This window comes from Sinohyriopsis cumingii, chromosome 10 (genome assembly GCF_028554795.1).
Source record: "Sinohyriopsis cumingii isolate HCF-2022 chromosome 10, ASM2855479v2, whole genome shotgun sequence".
In the NCBI taxonomy this organism is placed as follows: domain Eukaryota; kingdom Metazoa; phylum Mollusca; class Bivalvia; order Unionida; family Unionidae; genus Sinohyriopsis; species Sinohyriopsis cumingii.
This window is the reverse complement of record NC_142970.1, coordinates 46,075,620-46,092,740: the sequence shown is the minus strand read 5'-3', so window position 1 is coordinate 46,092,740 and position 17,121 is coordinate 46,075,620. Positions and strand designations below refer to the sequence as shown.

The 17,121-nt window shown below is 34.6% G+C and overlaps 1 protein-coding gene across 1 annotated transcript in view; it reads right to left on the bottom strand.

The window, feature by feature from the left end:
- Window positions 1–245: 245 nt before the first annotated feature.
- LOC149789973 (uncharacterized) overlaps window positions 246–17,121 on the bottom strand; it is a 101,360-nt gene continuing 84,484 nt past the window's right edge. Inside the window, exons 12-14 of the mRNA XM_089973149.1 lie at window positions 6,667–7,236; window positions 6,010–6,028; window positions 246–4,409 (exon numbers count right to left, since the gene is read on the bottom strand). Coding sequence (XP_089829275.1) covers window positions 3,766–4,409; window positions 6,010–6,028; window positions 6,667–7,236 — 1,233 coding nt within the window. The 3' untranslated portion in view covers window positions 246–3,765. The remainder of the gene's footprint in view (window positions 4,410–6,009; window positions 6,029–6,666; window positions 7,237–17,121) is intronic.

The window sequence follows — 17,121 nt, the reverse complement described above, 5'->3', positions numbered from 1 at the left end:
ATTGTACAATTGGAAGAGAGAATATTATCCTACACTGGAGACCTTGCGTCCCAGAAAAGGAAAGCAGTGAACATTTGGATGTATTGTACTGCTGATACTTAGTAACCTTGTATAGAACTATATATATATATATATATATATATATATATATATATATATATATATATATATATATATATATATATATATATATATATATATATATATATATATATATATATTATAAAATAAACAACACCAACACGTATAATGTGTAAATTTATTTTCTAAATAAATGCCTCTTAAAACTGGATGTATGGTTAAGGTTTTTAGACGATATCTTTGTGATTTGGAGTTATTCATTAGAAGACCTTTATTACTTTATAGACAATTTAAACAAATTACATCCAACAATAAAATTTACATTCAATGTCTTTAAAACTAAAGTTTCATTTTTGGACGTAGATGTCGTGAAAAATGAAAATAATGACATTACTACCATGGTTCATGTTAAAAACACAAATATTCATCAATTTATGTAGAATATTCTTCATGCCATCCTAAATCATGTAAAAATGGGATACCATATGGTCAAGCAAAAGATACAGAAGAATTATTTCGGATGATGCTGTTTTTAAATCATCTTTGATAGAGTTAGGTCAGCATTTTTTAAATAGAAATTACCCTATTGACATCATTAATACTGCTTTCCAAAAAGTATCTTCTCTTACACAGCTTGAATCTTTACAATATAAAATCAAAAGTAGAAATGAAGATATCATTCCTTTTGTTATTGAATATAATCCAAGTTTGCCTAATATAGGTAAGATATTGGGATTTATTAAACTTATCATGCAAAGCAAGTGTTAAATCGCTACAGGATAGCAAACCCACACTTGCTAAGAGAAGGACTAATAATCTTAAAGATTTCCTAACTAATTCCAAATTAGAAAAACCATCATATAAAATAGGATCATCAACTATGTGTAATCGACCTAGACGTTCATACTGTTCATTTATTAATGAAAATACTTCTTTCAATAGTAACAATACGAAATAAACTTTTAATATGCGTTGTGATATTAATTGTGCAACATCAAATGTTATTTATTTGATAACATGCAAACAATGTGGCATCCAATATGTTGGACAAACCAGTCAACAAATATCCTAACGTATGAACCAACATAGATCAGATATAAAAAAAATTATATCGATCAATCATTTTCATCACATGTTGCCGCACATTTTAACAAAATGTCTCATAAATTGCAAGATTTTTCCTTCCAACCTACTGTTAAAGCTGTTTCTGAAATGGAACTTCTGCTAACGGAAACTTATTGGATTCACCGTCTTAATAAGGTATATCCAAAAGGTCTAAATTAAAAAACACTATATGACATTCATTAATTATTTTTTTTATTTTTTATTATTTTTTTTTTAAATATGTCCCCTGTTTACAATTAGATAGGAATATTTTCATATTTTTTTTTGCAGAAAAATTGAATTGGCAAAAGTATAATCTAATATCATAAAAATAAGTTTACCAATTCTTTAATAATGAAAGTGAATTTATAAATTAATTCTCAATATAATATGATTAATTATTTATAAAATACTTTATAGTAAGCATTATGCACACCATATTTTTTCTTATATAAATTGAGTTCTGATAGCTTGTTTAACATTTGTCAAGATTATATCAAGATATATATATATATATATATATATATATATATATATATATATATATATATATATATATATATATATATTGTTTTCTTCTATTTATTTATTTATTTATTTATTTATTTTCTATATCTCTAATAAGTGTGCATTATACATAATACAAATGTTGATAAAACTGTTTATCTTTATATATATGTATTGATGTTTTGATGACATAGACCCATATGTCAAGTTCTAGTGAAATCAGATAAGAAATATGACTAACATAATGGTAACAAACAGTTGCAACAGGCTGGAGCACTTGGAAAGACAGACAATGTACCCAGGGTCAGTCCATAAGCTCATTTGGCTTTATGGCGAATTGAGCTAAAACTGTGTACAATTAACTTTTTAAAGCACAGTCAGGAGCACATTATGATTTGTCCAGGTCCATTACTAATAAAATAAATTATATATATATATATATATATATACATATATATATATATATATATATATATATATATATATATATATATATATATATATATATTGACAATCAATGCTTGTGAATCTATTTACGAGTATGTCATTTGATGTTACGAAACAACTGTATTTGTCAATATGTCAGTCATCTGACATGAAAATATGCAAAACCTTTAGTTGAAGGTGACTATATTGAACATGAAAACTTTAAACTTTATACATTGACTTCGCTGTTTTCTGACATGGACCCTATCAAATAACAGAGCAGGTTACTTTGACCCTTAAGAACCCAAACTGCATAGACTGTGGTAGGTTTTCTCCCAAAGTTAGTATAGTAACCTTTGATTTGGAATATCTTTTACCTCTAATTTGGAAGAGAAACTGGATTTGATATCGGCAAAAGTCTCACATTTCAATCCCTGGAAAGCGACCATAACCTTTTAACTTTTAACCCTCAAATTAAAGCATTCTCAGAGTCTTGTAAAATGCACATGCTTGGGTTATTACGCAGAAACAAGTTTCAGTCCCAGTAACTTTCACCTTTAAACTTTAGGGTCCTAAATCGATATGATTCTTTTTTACCCTAATTGTGCAAACCATGCACAAAGTTTGGTAAGTGCAAATGTTAATGGTGGACAACCTGCATGCGGAAACAAATTTGGCAATAGACAGATAAATGACTCGAACGGCTGAGAGATCACAGGATAACATGAAAAGGGACAAATTATATAAATTCAAAATTACACACACAATATACCTCATTCTAAGTTCGGATAATTTCAATAAGAATATGTGTTCCTAAAATGATGGGGAATGTATATCGATTATAACTGGTGACATTATAATGGATATACGTAAATGTATTTTTTATTTACAGCTAATAATTTGTCAAGCAATCATTATTGGTATAAAGAAATACATTTTACATTATTCAAAGCTAAAATTATGGAATGCACTTAATTGTTTCCATACTTTGCACGAAGAAGCGGACTAAATTTCAAGTCAAAGAAACAATTATTAGCATCACTTATTTCTTAGGGTGACATAAACTGTTAGGATCATAGGAATAAATCTATCGGTTTAAATGATAACCGTTTAGGTTTGAAGGTGAAATAAACGATCAAGTCAGAGTCTAGGATGCCAAGATATTTATAAATTGTTCAAATCCATCTTGATCTTTGTGACTTAAGAATGTAAAACCTTTATGGCACAGTTACTTCGATTCAATTGTACATATATATTGCATTATGTAGTGATCACTGTACTTTAATTCACTTTGAACATATTTATATTCCAGACACACTTTACTGAAATATTTGTTTCAAATACTGAAAGCTTTTTTGTGAATCATTTGTCTGAGAGCATTTGTTTTATTCATGGGAAGGTGTGTTGGTGACCATCTTGTCTGATATCATTCCTCAAAAGATCGTTTAAGAATATATTTTGCTAAGATGCTTGTTTCAGTTAAGTGCATTTTCTGGTTCACCTTTCGGAAAAGATCGACACTGCATTATTTCAAGAGCAAGTCTGTTTATATCTCATTATGTTCAGATTGTGTTTTAAGAGTATGTATGCTTGCTGCATAGTTTTTAATTAGTTTCAACTGAGGCGCATGTTACTTTATGTCTCGCTTTAAGATGTTGCCTTTGATTCTAGAGTTTCCAATCTTGTTTTCATATCGAGTAATTCATCTTCAACTGTTTCAATCCTGCTGAACCAAGTTTTGAGTATATCGCGGTAGGATCCAGCAGGGACTGCTGTAACCTGAATGCGCTGAATTTCCAACAATATGTCATTTTCAAAAACAGGATCACAACACTGCTTACATAGAGCATTCAGTGTAGAACTGACACTGTTCCAATACGTCTGGAAATCAGTGCTATTCATCTGGCAAGAGCTGGCATGTCCATAAATTTCGTTTCTATCTCCTCTCAAAGATTGTATCAATTTCGTTTCCGTCTTATTTAGTGTAGGAACAATGTTTCTAAACAGCGCTGACAGAAGGGTAATATCATAGGTCTCCAGGCTGGTACTGATTCCACTCGGTGGAAACAGCATGTCCATCTGTAACTGTCTGAGTATGTTTCTACTGTGAAGTTTGTCTAGAGATTTCCTGTTGTTGACGAGATACTGATCTAGTGTGCAGGCTGGACTTACTGTGTGATGGAGGAACAGTTTTCTTAGGACCTGTGATCCAACATCGACCAAGAGATATGCAATGCACATGAACCTGTCAGTGTCACTGGTTGGTGGGGATGTGACAGGACCAGGGGCAGCTGGAAGACAGAAAAATTGCGTAAAGAGCTGAATATATAAATATTCCAAAATAGAGAGTGCACCGTTTAAAAATATAAATTTTGGTTTAAATGTTTGTCTATCAAAATGTAATATTTGATTTTAGTAGGATTTAACTCGTGCTGTTTAATTTATACCCAATTATACATCATTCAACTTAATACGAATATCAATAAACGTGAATAAAATATAGCTAATGATGTAATACAAATTATCATAATGTCGTAATCGATGTTTTAAAAATGAAATCCTCCTCATGGTACAGTGCTGCACTAAAAGGTATGAACTAGAATGGATAAGCATTTCTTGCAAAGCAGTTTGCAAATATTGTGTCTTTTATATCACTCAAGTAAAACTCTAAAGAAGGAGTGCTGCAATGTGTGATAAAATACCAGTGCCCTAATCGAACTTCAAAACCATCTACTAGAGGATCAAATGCCATGACAAACTACAGAATGATTATTTATGTTAGACTGAAATTAAATTGATTTGCAATAATATAACTAAACGGTTCGCATTCAAAGTGGGTATGCCCTCCTTCACTTCACCCCACAGTTGTTGGATCTTGAGGCCAGAACTCAAAATAATTACATATGTGTGATAAAGAAACGAAGCAGTTTTAAGACACCAAGGCTTGTCTGTATACAAGTGTTAAGACGCTGAAGAAGGTGGTGTGGTCATAATGTCTGATCATGTTAAATTTGATGGCCTTAATATGAATAAGATCCAATAAGCACATTTAATCGTCAAGGGTCTACGGATTCACTGAAGTGTAAAAGGTATGTGGCAGTTGCCTGAGTCAAATAATGCTGCATGTGTACAATCAGCATCACCTAAACATTAAAAATATTATATTTATCTTTGAGGCCTTAAAAGTTCATGTAGATAATAGCACACTCTTTGTTTGTGTTACACATTAAAACCTGATTTGAGCGACCTCTGCTATGGGGACCACCTGTTATTAATAACCACAATCGTCATACACAGATAAATAGTATCACATAAATGCACTGCCGTGATTGAGAACCTGTTGAATTCAAGCAGTATCCATGATCTTTAGACACAATTTGATTCAACATTGCTATGGATGACAGCATCGCAAAAACTTATATAATCACTACTGATCCTTATTTAATGCTTTGTGACCACAAATGGTGAGAAGAGCCTGCATGCGAAGTGTAGATTGTTTGAAGGTGAGATGTATTAAAAAATATGAGAAAAGTTTAGCATGGTTACCAGTTTCGTTAGGTTTATATGGTTACGTTGTATGCTAAATACCATATGTACTTGTCACAAAACACCATTGCAGTGCAATATTCAAAAAAGCCTATTGCATCTTTAAAGGACACATACCGTTCAAAGAGTCTTTCTGAGTGATTTAGTACCTTTCGAGAATAAGTTGAAAATAAAACATGTTGACGAATGACAATGACTCAATCATGCAAGGTCAAATGCTAAACTATTTCCAAAAATGAGCGAAAATAAATAATGTTAACATTTTAGAAAGAAAGATGATTCGAATAGGGATTCTCATTAAGTATACCCTGGTTAAAGTATATAATGAGATAAATATATACTTACATCCATCAACAGAATGTTCCTAAAAAGCAACGAAAGTATTATTTATAAGTTCATTATGGATTTGTATTATTACTTTGAATTATTTAAATGGCATGACATGTAAAATTGTGTCTCTCACTTACATTAGTAAATTAAATAGTAAATTAAAATACTCCTAAATGACATTTCCATACTTAACTAGTTTATTTAATTTCTGTTCTTCTTGATATTTACCACTTTTATGTCCTCCAACGCTGCTGAGACAATATTACAACGTTGGCCAATAATATTCAGATTTTAACTTGTATATATTTTACAGAATGGAAGGACTAACTTGTTCTTACTTTTTATTTGCATTTTTATATCATATCAAGCATAGCTGACACTAGGTATAGAGACTGAGTGTTACCCTCTAAAATGTTACTGCACTGAGCAGTTTTGTAGCCACTTGTGTTGCATGAATATACGATGGGTGTTATCTACTAACAAGTTACCAAATGGAACAGTTCTATAGCAATCAGTGCATAAACGTATTCGTCTCAATCTGATAAAGACTATCTGCTGCACAGTATGGTTTACTTCCTTACTAATTATTTACCTCTAACAGCAAATTATTTGCTGGAGTCTAAATGCTTCTCTTTTTGGCAGATATTTATAGAAATATTTCCGTGTACTCACCTCATCCTCAAACCAGAATTTAACAAGTTCTTGTGAAACAAGTACATAACTCTTGTCATGGGAATGGCAGGCTACGTTTTCATTATTCTGCAGCAGGGACAGTGGAATCAGGCCGTCGAGACTGTCTGCGGCAGAATCAGGGCACTTTATATGTGGCTCGAGCTGCAGGCTCTGGCCCAAGGTTCCGACTATCTCCTTGAGGTTTTCAATGATGAATCTTCTGGCTTCACTGCAAAGTTTTGAAGACTTGCACATATCTTTGACTCCCATTATTGCAACTTGAGCAAAGATTATGTATTCCCTGAAGTACAGGGTTAATCTGTGATGATGGTCAATGTCAAACACACAACAGCCACAGAATATCAGAGTCTTCTGCTTCTGTGTGGCAATTTGCCAGTGTAATACACAGGCGGCAATCAACCTGTGGAATATAGGTGTTGGTAGAAACTTCCCCATTGATACAAAACAAAGTACCGATGTGCTGTCCATCTGAGGATTTGATTCAGGGAAGATAATTTCTTTTGGCATTGTCTGACGGAGCATGCACGGCGCAAGGTAGTAATCCTCTTCCTGAAAAACAAAAGGTTTCTTAGGAATGCAATGAATTAAAGGTAGACCTGACTGTTATGTTATGCAATAGGTAATCTTATTTTGATATGAATTGTTGCACATTCATTTACTGGAACAGAAAGTATTGACAATTTCCACCAAAATGAGATCTCTACAGAAAGAGCCGGGCTACCTAATGTGAATAGCTCAAGATGTAGGTGCAAGCTTGTGACATCAGTTGAGTACTGTGCTCAATATGCATAATTATAGTGCCAATTAAACTTGAGGTTTGTTTTGCATCTTTGATTAAATAATTAGAATATTTTGTTTATTAAGTATATTTATTTAACACTGATTTGCATGTCAAAACCTGCCAGAATCGATGAGAAATGAATCATTTATGCATTTATTAGCAATCAATTTCTTATAAAAACATGCAAATATTTTGTACAATAGTAACAGGTCCATTCATCAATCATCAACACGTTAATTATATATTCTGAATACTTTAAAATGAGTTATATATATTCAGCATAAGTGTACTTAGAAAGTGTTTAGCTGCTTCTATGCAAGACAGCTATTTGCAGTTACTGTAGATGTAAAACAAAATCTTTACGATCATTCCTAATTCAGGTTATATAATGTCGTGATCAGTTAATATATATTTATTTTCTTAGAACCGTAAATACATTTCGTACTTCAGCTAAAAATAGTATAATTTAAAATTGAATTCAGCGGGTTGGGGCTGGGTATTCGAGCGTGAAAGCTCGCTTCGGATTTCAGCTTGGGTCATATTTCGTTCCCAGAAATTAGTACCCCACAAGCAGCAGGGAGGGCGTACAGACCAGGTGGCTCAGATAAATTTAACCCTCCTACCAAACATTTATCCGTAGAAGCCTCAGATTTCAAAAATAAAACCTCCTACGAAAAATAATCCGCAAAATTTCAACCCAAAGTGTATTTTCAGGCATAAAAAAAAACAGCATTTTTGGGGGGGGTATTGTAAAATTTGTTTGTGCCATAATTGAATTTGGTTTGCAATTTTATGAGTAAATCTGATCAAGACCGATTCGATATCTACTACGCGGATCATGAAGATTAATCGTGACAAATCCGTGCGGTGTTGCCTGAGCGTGACTAAAGAAATTTTTAAACTTATTTATGTCCATATCACCGTTGCACCAGGTTTGATGGATATTTCTCAGCGTGTGAGTATCAACGCCATTAAATACCGATAAAATATTACAATTATCTCTAATAACCTTTGGAATTTGCGTATATCGCTGCGTCACGTAAATCACATCGGTGTTCTTGTGTCGGCCACGCGAGAATATCCTAGCTGGGTTAGTTTGCTTATCCAGCATCACATCATCGAAAACAACAAGATTATTAGCATCACCATCTAAACTTTCCACTGATGGAGTTTCATTGATGTCCGTTATAAATTCTATTGTGCCATCCTCAGTTTTATCGCTAAATTCCTTTAGTACTTTATAACATCGCTGATCATCAACAGATGGTGCAACCAAATACAATTTATCCCATTTTAGCCATCTCATTATCAAATTTAGCAACAATTGCGTTTTTCCAGAACCAGATGGTCCAATGATTATCATTCTTATCGAATTTGGTAATGCTTCGGTGTGCTTTACTTGCTCGCGTTTCTTTGTGGCTGAAAAATCAATTACATTCATGTTATTAGAATATTATGGATTCATATTGTGTTAAGTGTCGCACTCGAACTGCTACGATAAATCCAATCGAAGTCGTTACACGCAACAACAGAAATGCAATCAAGGGAGAATGTGAAGTTTGCAAGACAATTAAGTTTAGATTTGTAAAAAAAAAAGTAGAACCGGAGGAGACATCGCAACCTCCTTAACAAATCTACCTGGAACTCCCTGGGCGAAATATCCCGGAGAGAAACATTTACCAGGATATAATTACTGCGGACCTGGTACAAGATTAGATATAAGACTTAACGATAATAATCAACCAAATCCTGGCGAGGATCCAGTAAACGCTATCGATAACGCATGCTACTATCACGATCTTGCATATCGCAGCGGAGATTTACAACAAAGACATCTCGCTGATATTAAATTAATTCACGCAATAGATGCTATTCCTGATAAAAATTTCAAAGAGAAATTGGCAACTTGGTTGATAAAAGGAGCAATGAAAGGTAAATTAGTACTAGGTGCTGGTAATTTATAATGGAGCAAATATATTATTCTCCGCGAGGATTTTGGCGAGGAAAATCAGCAATAGCCAAACTTGCTAAGGCAGCAAAAGTAAAGCAATCTGTCGCTGAATCGTGGCTATCGAGGCAAGCAGTCTGGCAAATTTATCTTCCTCCGCCTAAGAAAATATCATATGCGAGTTTCTCTGTCAGCGTCCCTAATGAAGTCCATCAGGCTGATCTTATGTTTCTTCCTTACGATACCGTTGACGGAGTTACATACAAATATGTTCTGACGGTTGTTGATATTGCTAGCAGATACAAGGAAGCGGAACCGTTATCGAATAAAACAGCAACAGATATTGCTAAGGCGTTTAGCGAAATTTATTCACGATCTCCATTAACATGGCCGAAGCTTCTCCAGGTTGATCCAGGTCGAGAATTTCTTGGCGCGGTTACTTCACTGATGAAAAAGAATAATGTTAAAATCCGTCGCGGTATTGTAGGTGTTCATCACAATCAAGCTATCGTTGAGAGATTCAATAAAACTCTTGCAGAACGATTATTCGGATATCAGTACGCGAGAGAATTTATCCAAGATAAACGATCTCGCGATTGGGTAACAAGATTACCTCACGTGATTAATGCGCTAAATAACGAAGTAACACGAACAATATCAATGAAACCCGCAACTGCAATTACAAAACCAAATATACCACTAAAGCGAAGTTCCACAATTCCGCCTGTGCTAGGTAGCGTTATTGTAAGGTATTTATATAAGGAGGGAGAAGCCGAGGGTGGCAGAAAAAGAGCAACCGATCCAAACTGGAGTGTTACGACACATAAAATATCAGCTGTAACAAGATCATCAGGAAGGCCAGCAGTTTATTTTCTAGATTCACTAGCACCACAACGCGGATTTACCAAAGAAGAATTACAAATAATACCAAAGGATACTCAATTACCACCATCGTCGTTAATGTGAAATTTAATTCTACCTAACTGAGATAATTTTCTTACTCGAGACACGGCCAGATAAACTAAATTTGACCAGGAAATTCTATCATCGACGATCCAGACCTGGCCATCTACTGTTAATCCCTGCGATGAATGTATCGTTGTTGCGTATCCGAGTTTCCATGGCGATCTTTCTGCATTTATTGCATCATTGACAAGATTAATATCAACGAAAATAATATCATTCAAAACTAATATTTTTTCTTCTCCACATGGCAAAATAACATTGATATTTTGTTTCCTAGTATCAGTTGGCCTATAACACAACGGCACCTGCAGCGTTGGAAATTTCTCACAGTGAAGCTTGAATAGCATTTCCTGAATAGCATCGCGAATAATTTTTCTGCTAGCAACGATCAAATGATCCGGACGCCACAAGGTTAGAAAATTATCCATCGAAGTCTCGTTGATTATTTTTCTCATCACATCACATTGAAACTTATTAGGTTGCAACCTAATCATTTTTTTAAACTCGGTCAGTAAAATATCATTAGATCTATAATCAGCATCAATCTCTTCATAATAATCCACAAAATTTCTAAGCCATCTATGAGGAGATTCGCCATCAATAGGATCAGGTTGGCCGTGATCTCCGCACATTATTACAGCGGTATTTTTTTCTTCTAGCCAACTCAGGAATAATTTTAGTATAACTAAATTTACCGTGCAAATTTCATCAAATATTATAATCTTGTTGATATATTTGTTTCCCATTCGAGCTGAATCCCACAATCCACCGCTATACTTGAAATAACTATGATACGTACAAGAATTAACGCCACGTTGTTTTATTTCTCTCGCTAATCTGTGAGTTGGAGTTAACACGATCATATCAGAATTTGAAAATAAGTTTATTGCTCGTGTTGTTTTACCACTACCACCAGGACCATTTAGGTAAACAAATTTATTTCGTGAAATTGGATCGAACGCGGATGCGGCCGTTGATACTTCATCGTATTTATCTTTATGAAACTTATCGTAATCTTCCACATCCGCGTCCTCACAATAATCTAGAATATCCTCGTTTTTTATTCTCCAAGTTCCCCAGGAACCATCGGTGATTAAATTTTCCAATCTACATTGAAATTTCTTATCAATATAAAATGAATCCGTTGCAACCCTTACCGCGATATCAGAAAATTTATTTATCATTGATAGCAGATTGATACTTACATAAGCGAGCATTGATGATCTTAAATGAGTATACTGTGCTGATTCTCCATCAAGATAAGTGATCACGGTACCTAACTTCGTTCCATCAATAATAATATTTTCTCTGTTGCAAAATATTCCACGAGACACTGTATCAGCAATAATAAAATCCATCTCCGCATCATTGATAAATAACCTAGCGTGGCGATGTTTATGATCAACTGATCCTCCTTGAGTAAATTTACCAATTATTTTTCTTCCAATATCTTTCGCGTTCTCACAATCCGTGGGTAACCACACCTCGGTCTGCTTTCTATACGATATAATCGCTTCACTTACCGTCAATGATATCAACATCGACGAATCCAACATATACCTCAATAATACCGTAGGGACCCATCTTCGCTGAGATAAATGCCGACCAAACCAAATATAACAAATTTTATGCAAATTTTCAGCAAGTTCGAATGAAGTAACATGAGCGAATCCGGTCATGACAAAATCAGGTAACGGTCCGTTAATTGCCACTCTCGTCATCTCGTTAGTAGGATGACCGAATTTAGCAAAGTAATTTGCACAATCGCCATACCCAAGGAAACTTCCAGGATAGCATGCGCTCATATCAACGGAAATCATATCTTCGAAATAATACTTGGTATTCCATAATCCTCCATGGCCATATTCGATACAGCTAAGTTGAATATCATTAAGAAACTCATTTCTTGTAGGTTTCCACGAATTTCTTTCTCTCGCGGCGTGAGCGGCAACAGATGGAACAGTAAAGCAATTTGTCAGTAATCGATCTGGATTTGACGAATACTTCTCCGCGATATTTTTCATCGATTCATGTAATATTTCATCTCGGTAAATATCTCCGTGTGGTAAGATAAATTGATCGTATCTTTCTTCGCTGGAAAATAACCAAACTGATATTGGATCGGACTTGGCTAATAGTTTGATATATCTAAACATTGCATCGGAACTATCTTTCCCAGATTCCACGGGATAAAACTTAACAACACGATCTCGCGGGAATATCATTACCGACTGACTCCACGCATGTGAATTATGATCAACAATTTCGATTGGTGTTCCTCGAGAATTATACGGCGATGAATATAATATTTCACCCGATAGTGTTTTAACCGTAATAGGAAATTTAAGTTTCTTACTTAACGCAGCAACATCATCGATTGATGCGCCATCAACAACCGTCCTTGCCCATGAATTAATTTTATCCAATCTCAATTGGGTTAGACCGGATCCGCGACGAGCATTCCTCATATGTTCGATAACTCGCTCAGCTACGCAGTTTATCATCGGCGATTCCCTCATCGCAGGTAGATTTTTCACATCAGGATTATTATTCAGCCGATAAATTCCATAAACAACAGCACTAGAAGGATACGCCCTAGCATAATAAGGACCATCAATCCCCAGCAGCAATCCCGGTTTCGAATTTTTATCAAGAACAACATTTTTCTTACCGCCACGTACTGGATCTCGTTTATCACGAATAATCCAAATGTCATCGGGCATTTGTGCAATAAATTTTATTCCGAAAATAAATCTCTCTTCTTTGTGTGAGTTTTTTATATGTTCGATTATCTTCTTCGCTCGCTCCAGATTCATCGTAGCATCAACAAAGTTAGTTTTCCATGTCGACCAAACATGAATCGCTCCATCATCAAAAAATTCCTTCTTCGCACTATCAACTTCAGGAATGATATATTCTGCCTCATCGAGATCAAATAAATCCATTATTATATTTTAGACAAATATCTAAATATAATGAAGCAATGCGCGTGGATAACAGTTGGATCAACAAAATCATGTAACAAATCCTGCAGAGGTGAATATTGTGGCGCTCATATATACGAAATTCGACGAGGTAACAAAGGACCACAGCGATGTTTAGTTTGTCAAGTTGGCATTCGAGGAAAGACAAGATTATGTTTCTCCTGTGGAGGGAAAAAATATCGTGAGTTACGGAGATATTATGAAAAAAGATCCTCCTCGGTAATAAAATGCGAAGAAGATTATATTAATCGTTTCAAAGCAAATTTCGATTTAAACAAAGAGAATATCATATATGGAAATGAAATCAGCGATTCCCATGAGTGAATATAAATCGCATCCCATCATCGAAGGTTACGAAGCATCTGAGGATGGTAACGTTAGAAACATCAAAACAAAGAAACGTGTTGGTAGTATTTGTAATTCGGGATATCTCAAATTTACAGTCCAAAAAAGAAATGAAAGAACAGAATGTTATTCGAATCATAGATTTATATTCGAATGCTACAAAGGACCAATAGAGAGAGGACTTGTTATCGACCACATTGACGGTAATAAACTTAACAATAAACTTTCCAATCTGCGCGCGGTAACCCAGAGTGAAAATTCAAGATTTGGTAATAACCGTGGATTTCCTAATTATTCGAGGACTGTTAAATCAGTGAATCAAGCAACAGGTGAGGAAATCGCGTTTACATCGATGTCTGCAGCAGCAAAATATTTCGTTATTGACTCGCATTCAGTAAAACGAGTGGCAGAAGGAAAATACAACGCAACATTTTCTTATGATGCTGATTCGTGGATCAAATTCTCCTATGTACCAATAATATTTGATTCGGAGAGTGACGAAGAATAATTGAATATCTCCGCAAAACAAAAAAAAAGATTAATTTTGAAAATTTCCCTGGATTTTATTTATTTTTTTCCCACGGAGACAGATTTGGAAAATCTCACTTGCGATTTAAAAATCAGGAATCAGAGATTCTCACGATTTCACCAAAAGATTGATACTTACAGTTTCTCCTCGTATATCAAGTAAATTTCCTTTCTGATCCGTTAATTTGAAATTTATTCTTGATAAAAATCGATTATGACATCGCAGGTAAAACGGATTCATTGGCTCCTTGATTATCAAATAACCGGGAGATGCGCTAGGTGAAAATGAATACAATATAAAACCCTGATGGGCTTGATTTGACTCTGACGCATCAACATTGTAACTACCCTCGACAACATCCGCGTGAAGATAAATCGCGATAACTTCCGTTATATTAACGATACCCGGCGATATGTGCCGTCCACCTTTGTCAGGATCGTTATTGTGTTTAAGAATCAATTCTGAATGTACTTTTTTGGTCCATGCGGAATGTAATTTCGGAAATAAATCATCGATGGTATCAGTGACGGATTTTCTCATCGCATCAAAATCAGAATTGGGAAATTTGAAATCTGGCAGTGTTTCCTCGGTTAATTCAAATACTCTCATGAATTTTTGTTTCTCACCCGAGTTCTTGATCAACTCGAATTTGCTAATAGGAAGAACATAGTCGGCAATTGATATATCGTCGACTATCGCCTGAATAAACATATCATGATAATATTCAATATCATTTGCAAGTTGATTTAAAATCTTCACGTGTTTTATAATTTCGCTACATGAACCAGATTTATTTAGGATGCATTCATGAAATGATCCTCGCAATAAATTTAATTGTAATTCGTGCTCTTGAATAAACTCGTCTAGAGTTCTTCTTACCAAGATACCGTCTATGGGGGCTATTATCCTGTTAATGTGGGTAGCGTCGAAGATTTTCACATCTGGGGGGATTTTAGGAAGAGGCAACCATGAGAGAATTCTTTCGTTAATAAAAGTGAAAGCGAATATTACTAGGTTAATTTTGTGGTTATTCATGAGATTGATGGCGCTGTGGATCAGAGGCTTGTGTTTGATATCTCCATACCATCCTTCGTTGGTTGTAAAATCTTCCTTTTTTGGTTCCGGTAGTTCTGGAAGGGTTTCATCATACCAACCTGGAATAATAACATCCGATTTCTTTGGTTTTATCAGAGGTGCAACCTCGGGCCAACCTAATATATTCCTGATCGATGATTGGTAAATATCTACCACGTACGGTGATTTCACTTCTATCATTGACGATAGTGTTGGATCATGTGAAGATATCTTTATTCCCGGAGTAGCATCGCCGGTTAAATTTGATATTCTAGTGGTAAACTCATTATTCAGTTGATCAATTTCATAACTGCCCGTTGGTATACCAACAACGATCCAATCGGGTGTTCCATCGGGTTTATTTTTATTTGCAAAAACAAGTGAATTATTTGGCATCAAATTACCAAATGATTTCGATCTAACATTGGGCCAGCTATTGTAGACACGCAACTGTGTTAATGCAATTTCGTTAACGTTAATTGGTGTTGAAAAATTAATACTAAACTCGGGTTTCGTTGAACTTAGCGATATTAACGTTGTTGTCGGCGGTGTTGTGTTTGTCACGATCTGGGCTAACTCGGACATTATTAATATTCATTTGTTCAATCTCCGAGTAAATACTAATCATTGAAGAAAATTCTAGATCGGATATAATACCATCGTTGAGACTTTCAGAAAGTAACAATGATAATTTCGAGTATGCGTCATTGATTTTAGTTAGTTTACTTTTGTACGAAGATAACTTTTCACTTGTGCACGATGATATTTTTTTCGCGATGATATTAAGAACACCCGCGATTGCTGTTGTTGACGATATTATTATTGTTGCTACGATTGGCGCTATCATTGTTACCGCGGATAGAATTATTCCTGCACCAGCGACCACAGCAGATACCGCGTACACTGCAACGTCAATGATAACTAATTTGCGCTGGTATTTATTTATTTTTGTTTGATAATCGTCAAGTTGTTTTCGCAACGAATCCTGCCATGATCGCGCCTGATTGTAACGGTAATCCGATGCGGTCATTTATTAGTTATTTATCATTCCAAATCAACAGGGAAAAATAACCTTTCATAATCCGAAATATGTTCGGCTAAATATTCGAAAACTATACTATAACCAATTGGTCCCATATTGGTTCTATCTGGTGGTTCCAGCACAAATAAATTATTATAACCTGTGTACATAATATAATTAAAAAATTCACCAAAAATTTTACCACCTGCGGCTATTATTTTAAAATTTGCCATAGATTGAATAAATATTCGATAATATCCACTAATTGGCGGGTTAAATTTAAATGTGTTATTCTCGGGTGTCCACCATGCATCTTTTCGTACCTCTACCACAAGTGGCACACTACAGGTAAGATTTTTTGTTTCTACTTCCTTTGGTATCGAAATTCGCGATAATCTTCCAAGGTTCATTGACGATATTTTTGTTTTTAAATCTTGAATTTTTTCATCGTACGTTGATGTATCTAACTTTTGACGCGCTAATTCACGTACCACGTTAATTTCATCGTTGATGGATTTTATTTGTACTTGCATCGCGTTAATCCCTCTGGTAAATTCAGGAACAACAACATTACCGAGTTTAATAATTTCCTCGTTGATTTTTTTGTTGAGATCGTCGATCGATGGTTTCTGACCCATCGAGATATTTACTTCGTTAATTTTGGCAAGAATATTAGTAATTTCCTCGTTGATTTTTTTTATTTTTTTGTTGAGATCGTCGATTGATGTTTTATCGATTTTCTGACTCATCGAGATATTTACTTCGTTAATTTCGGCAAGAATATTA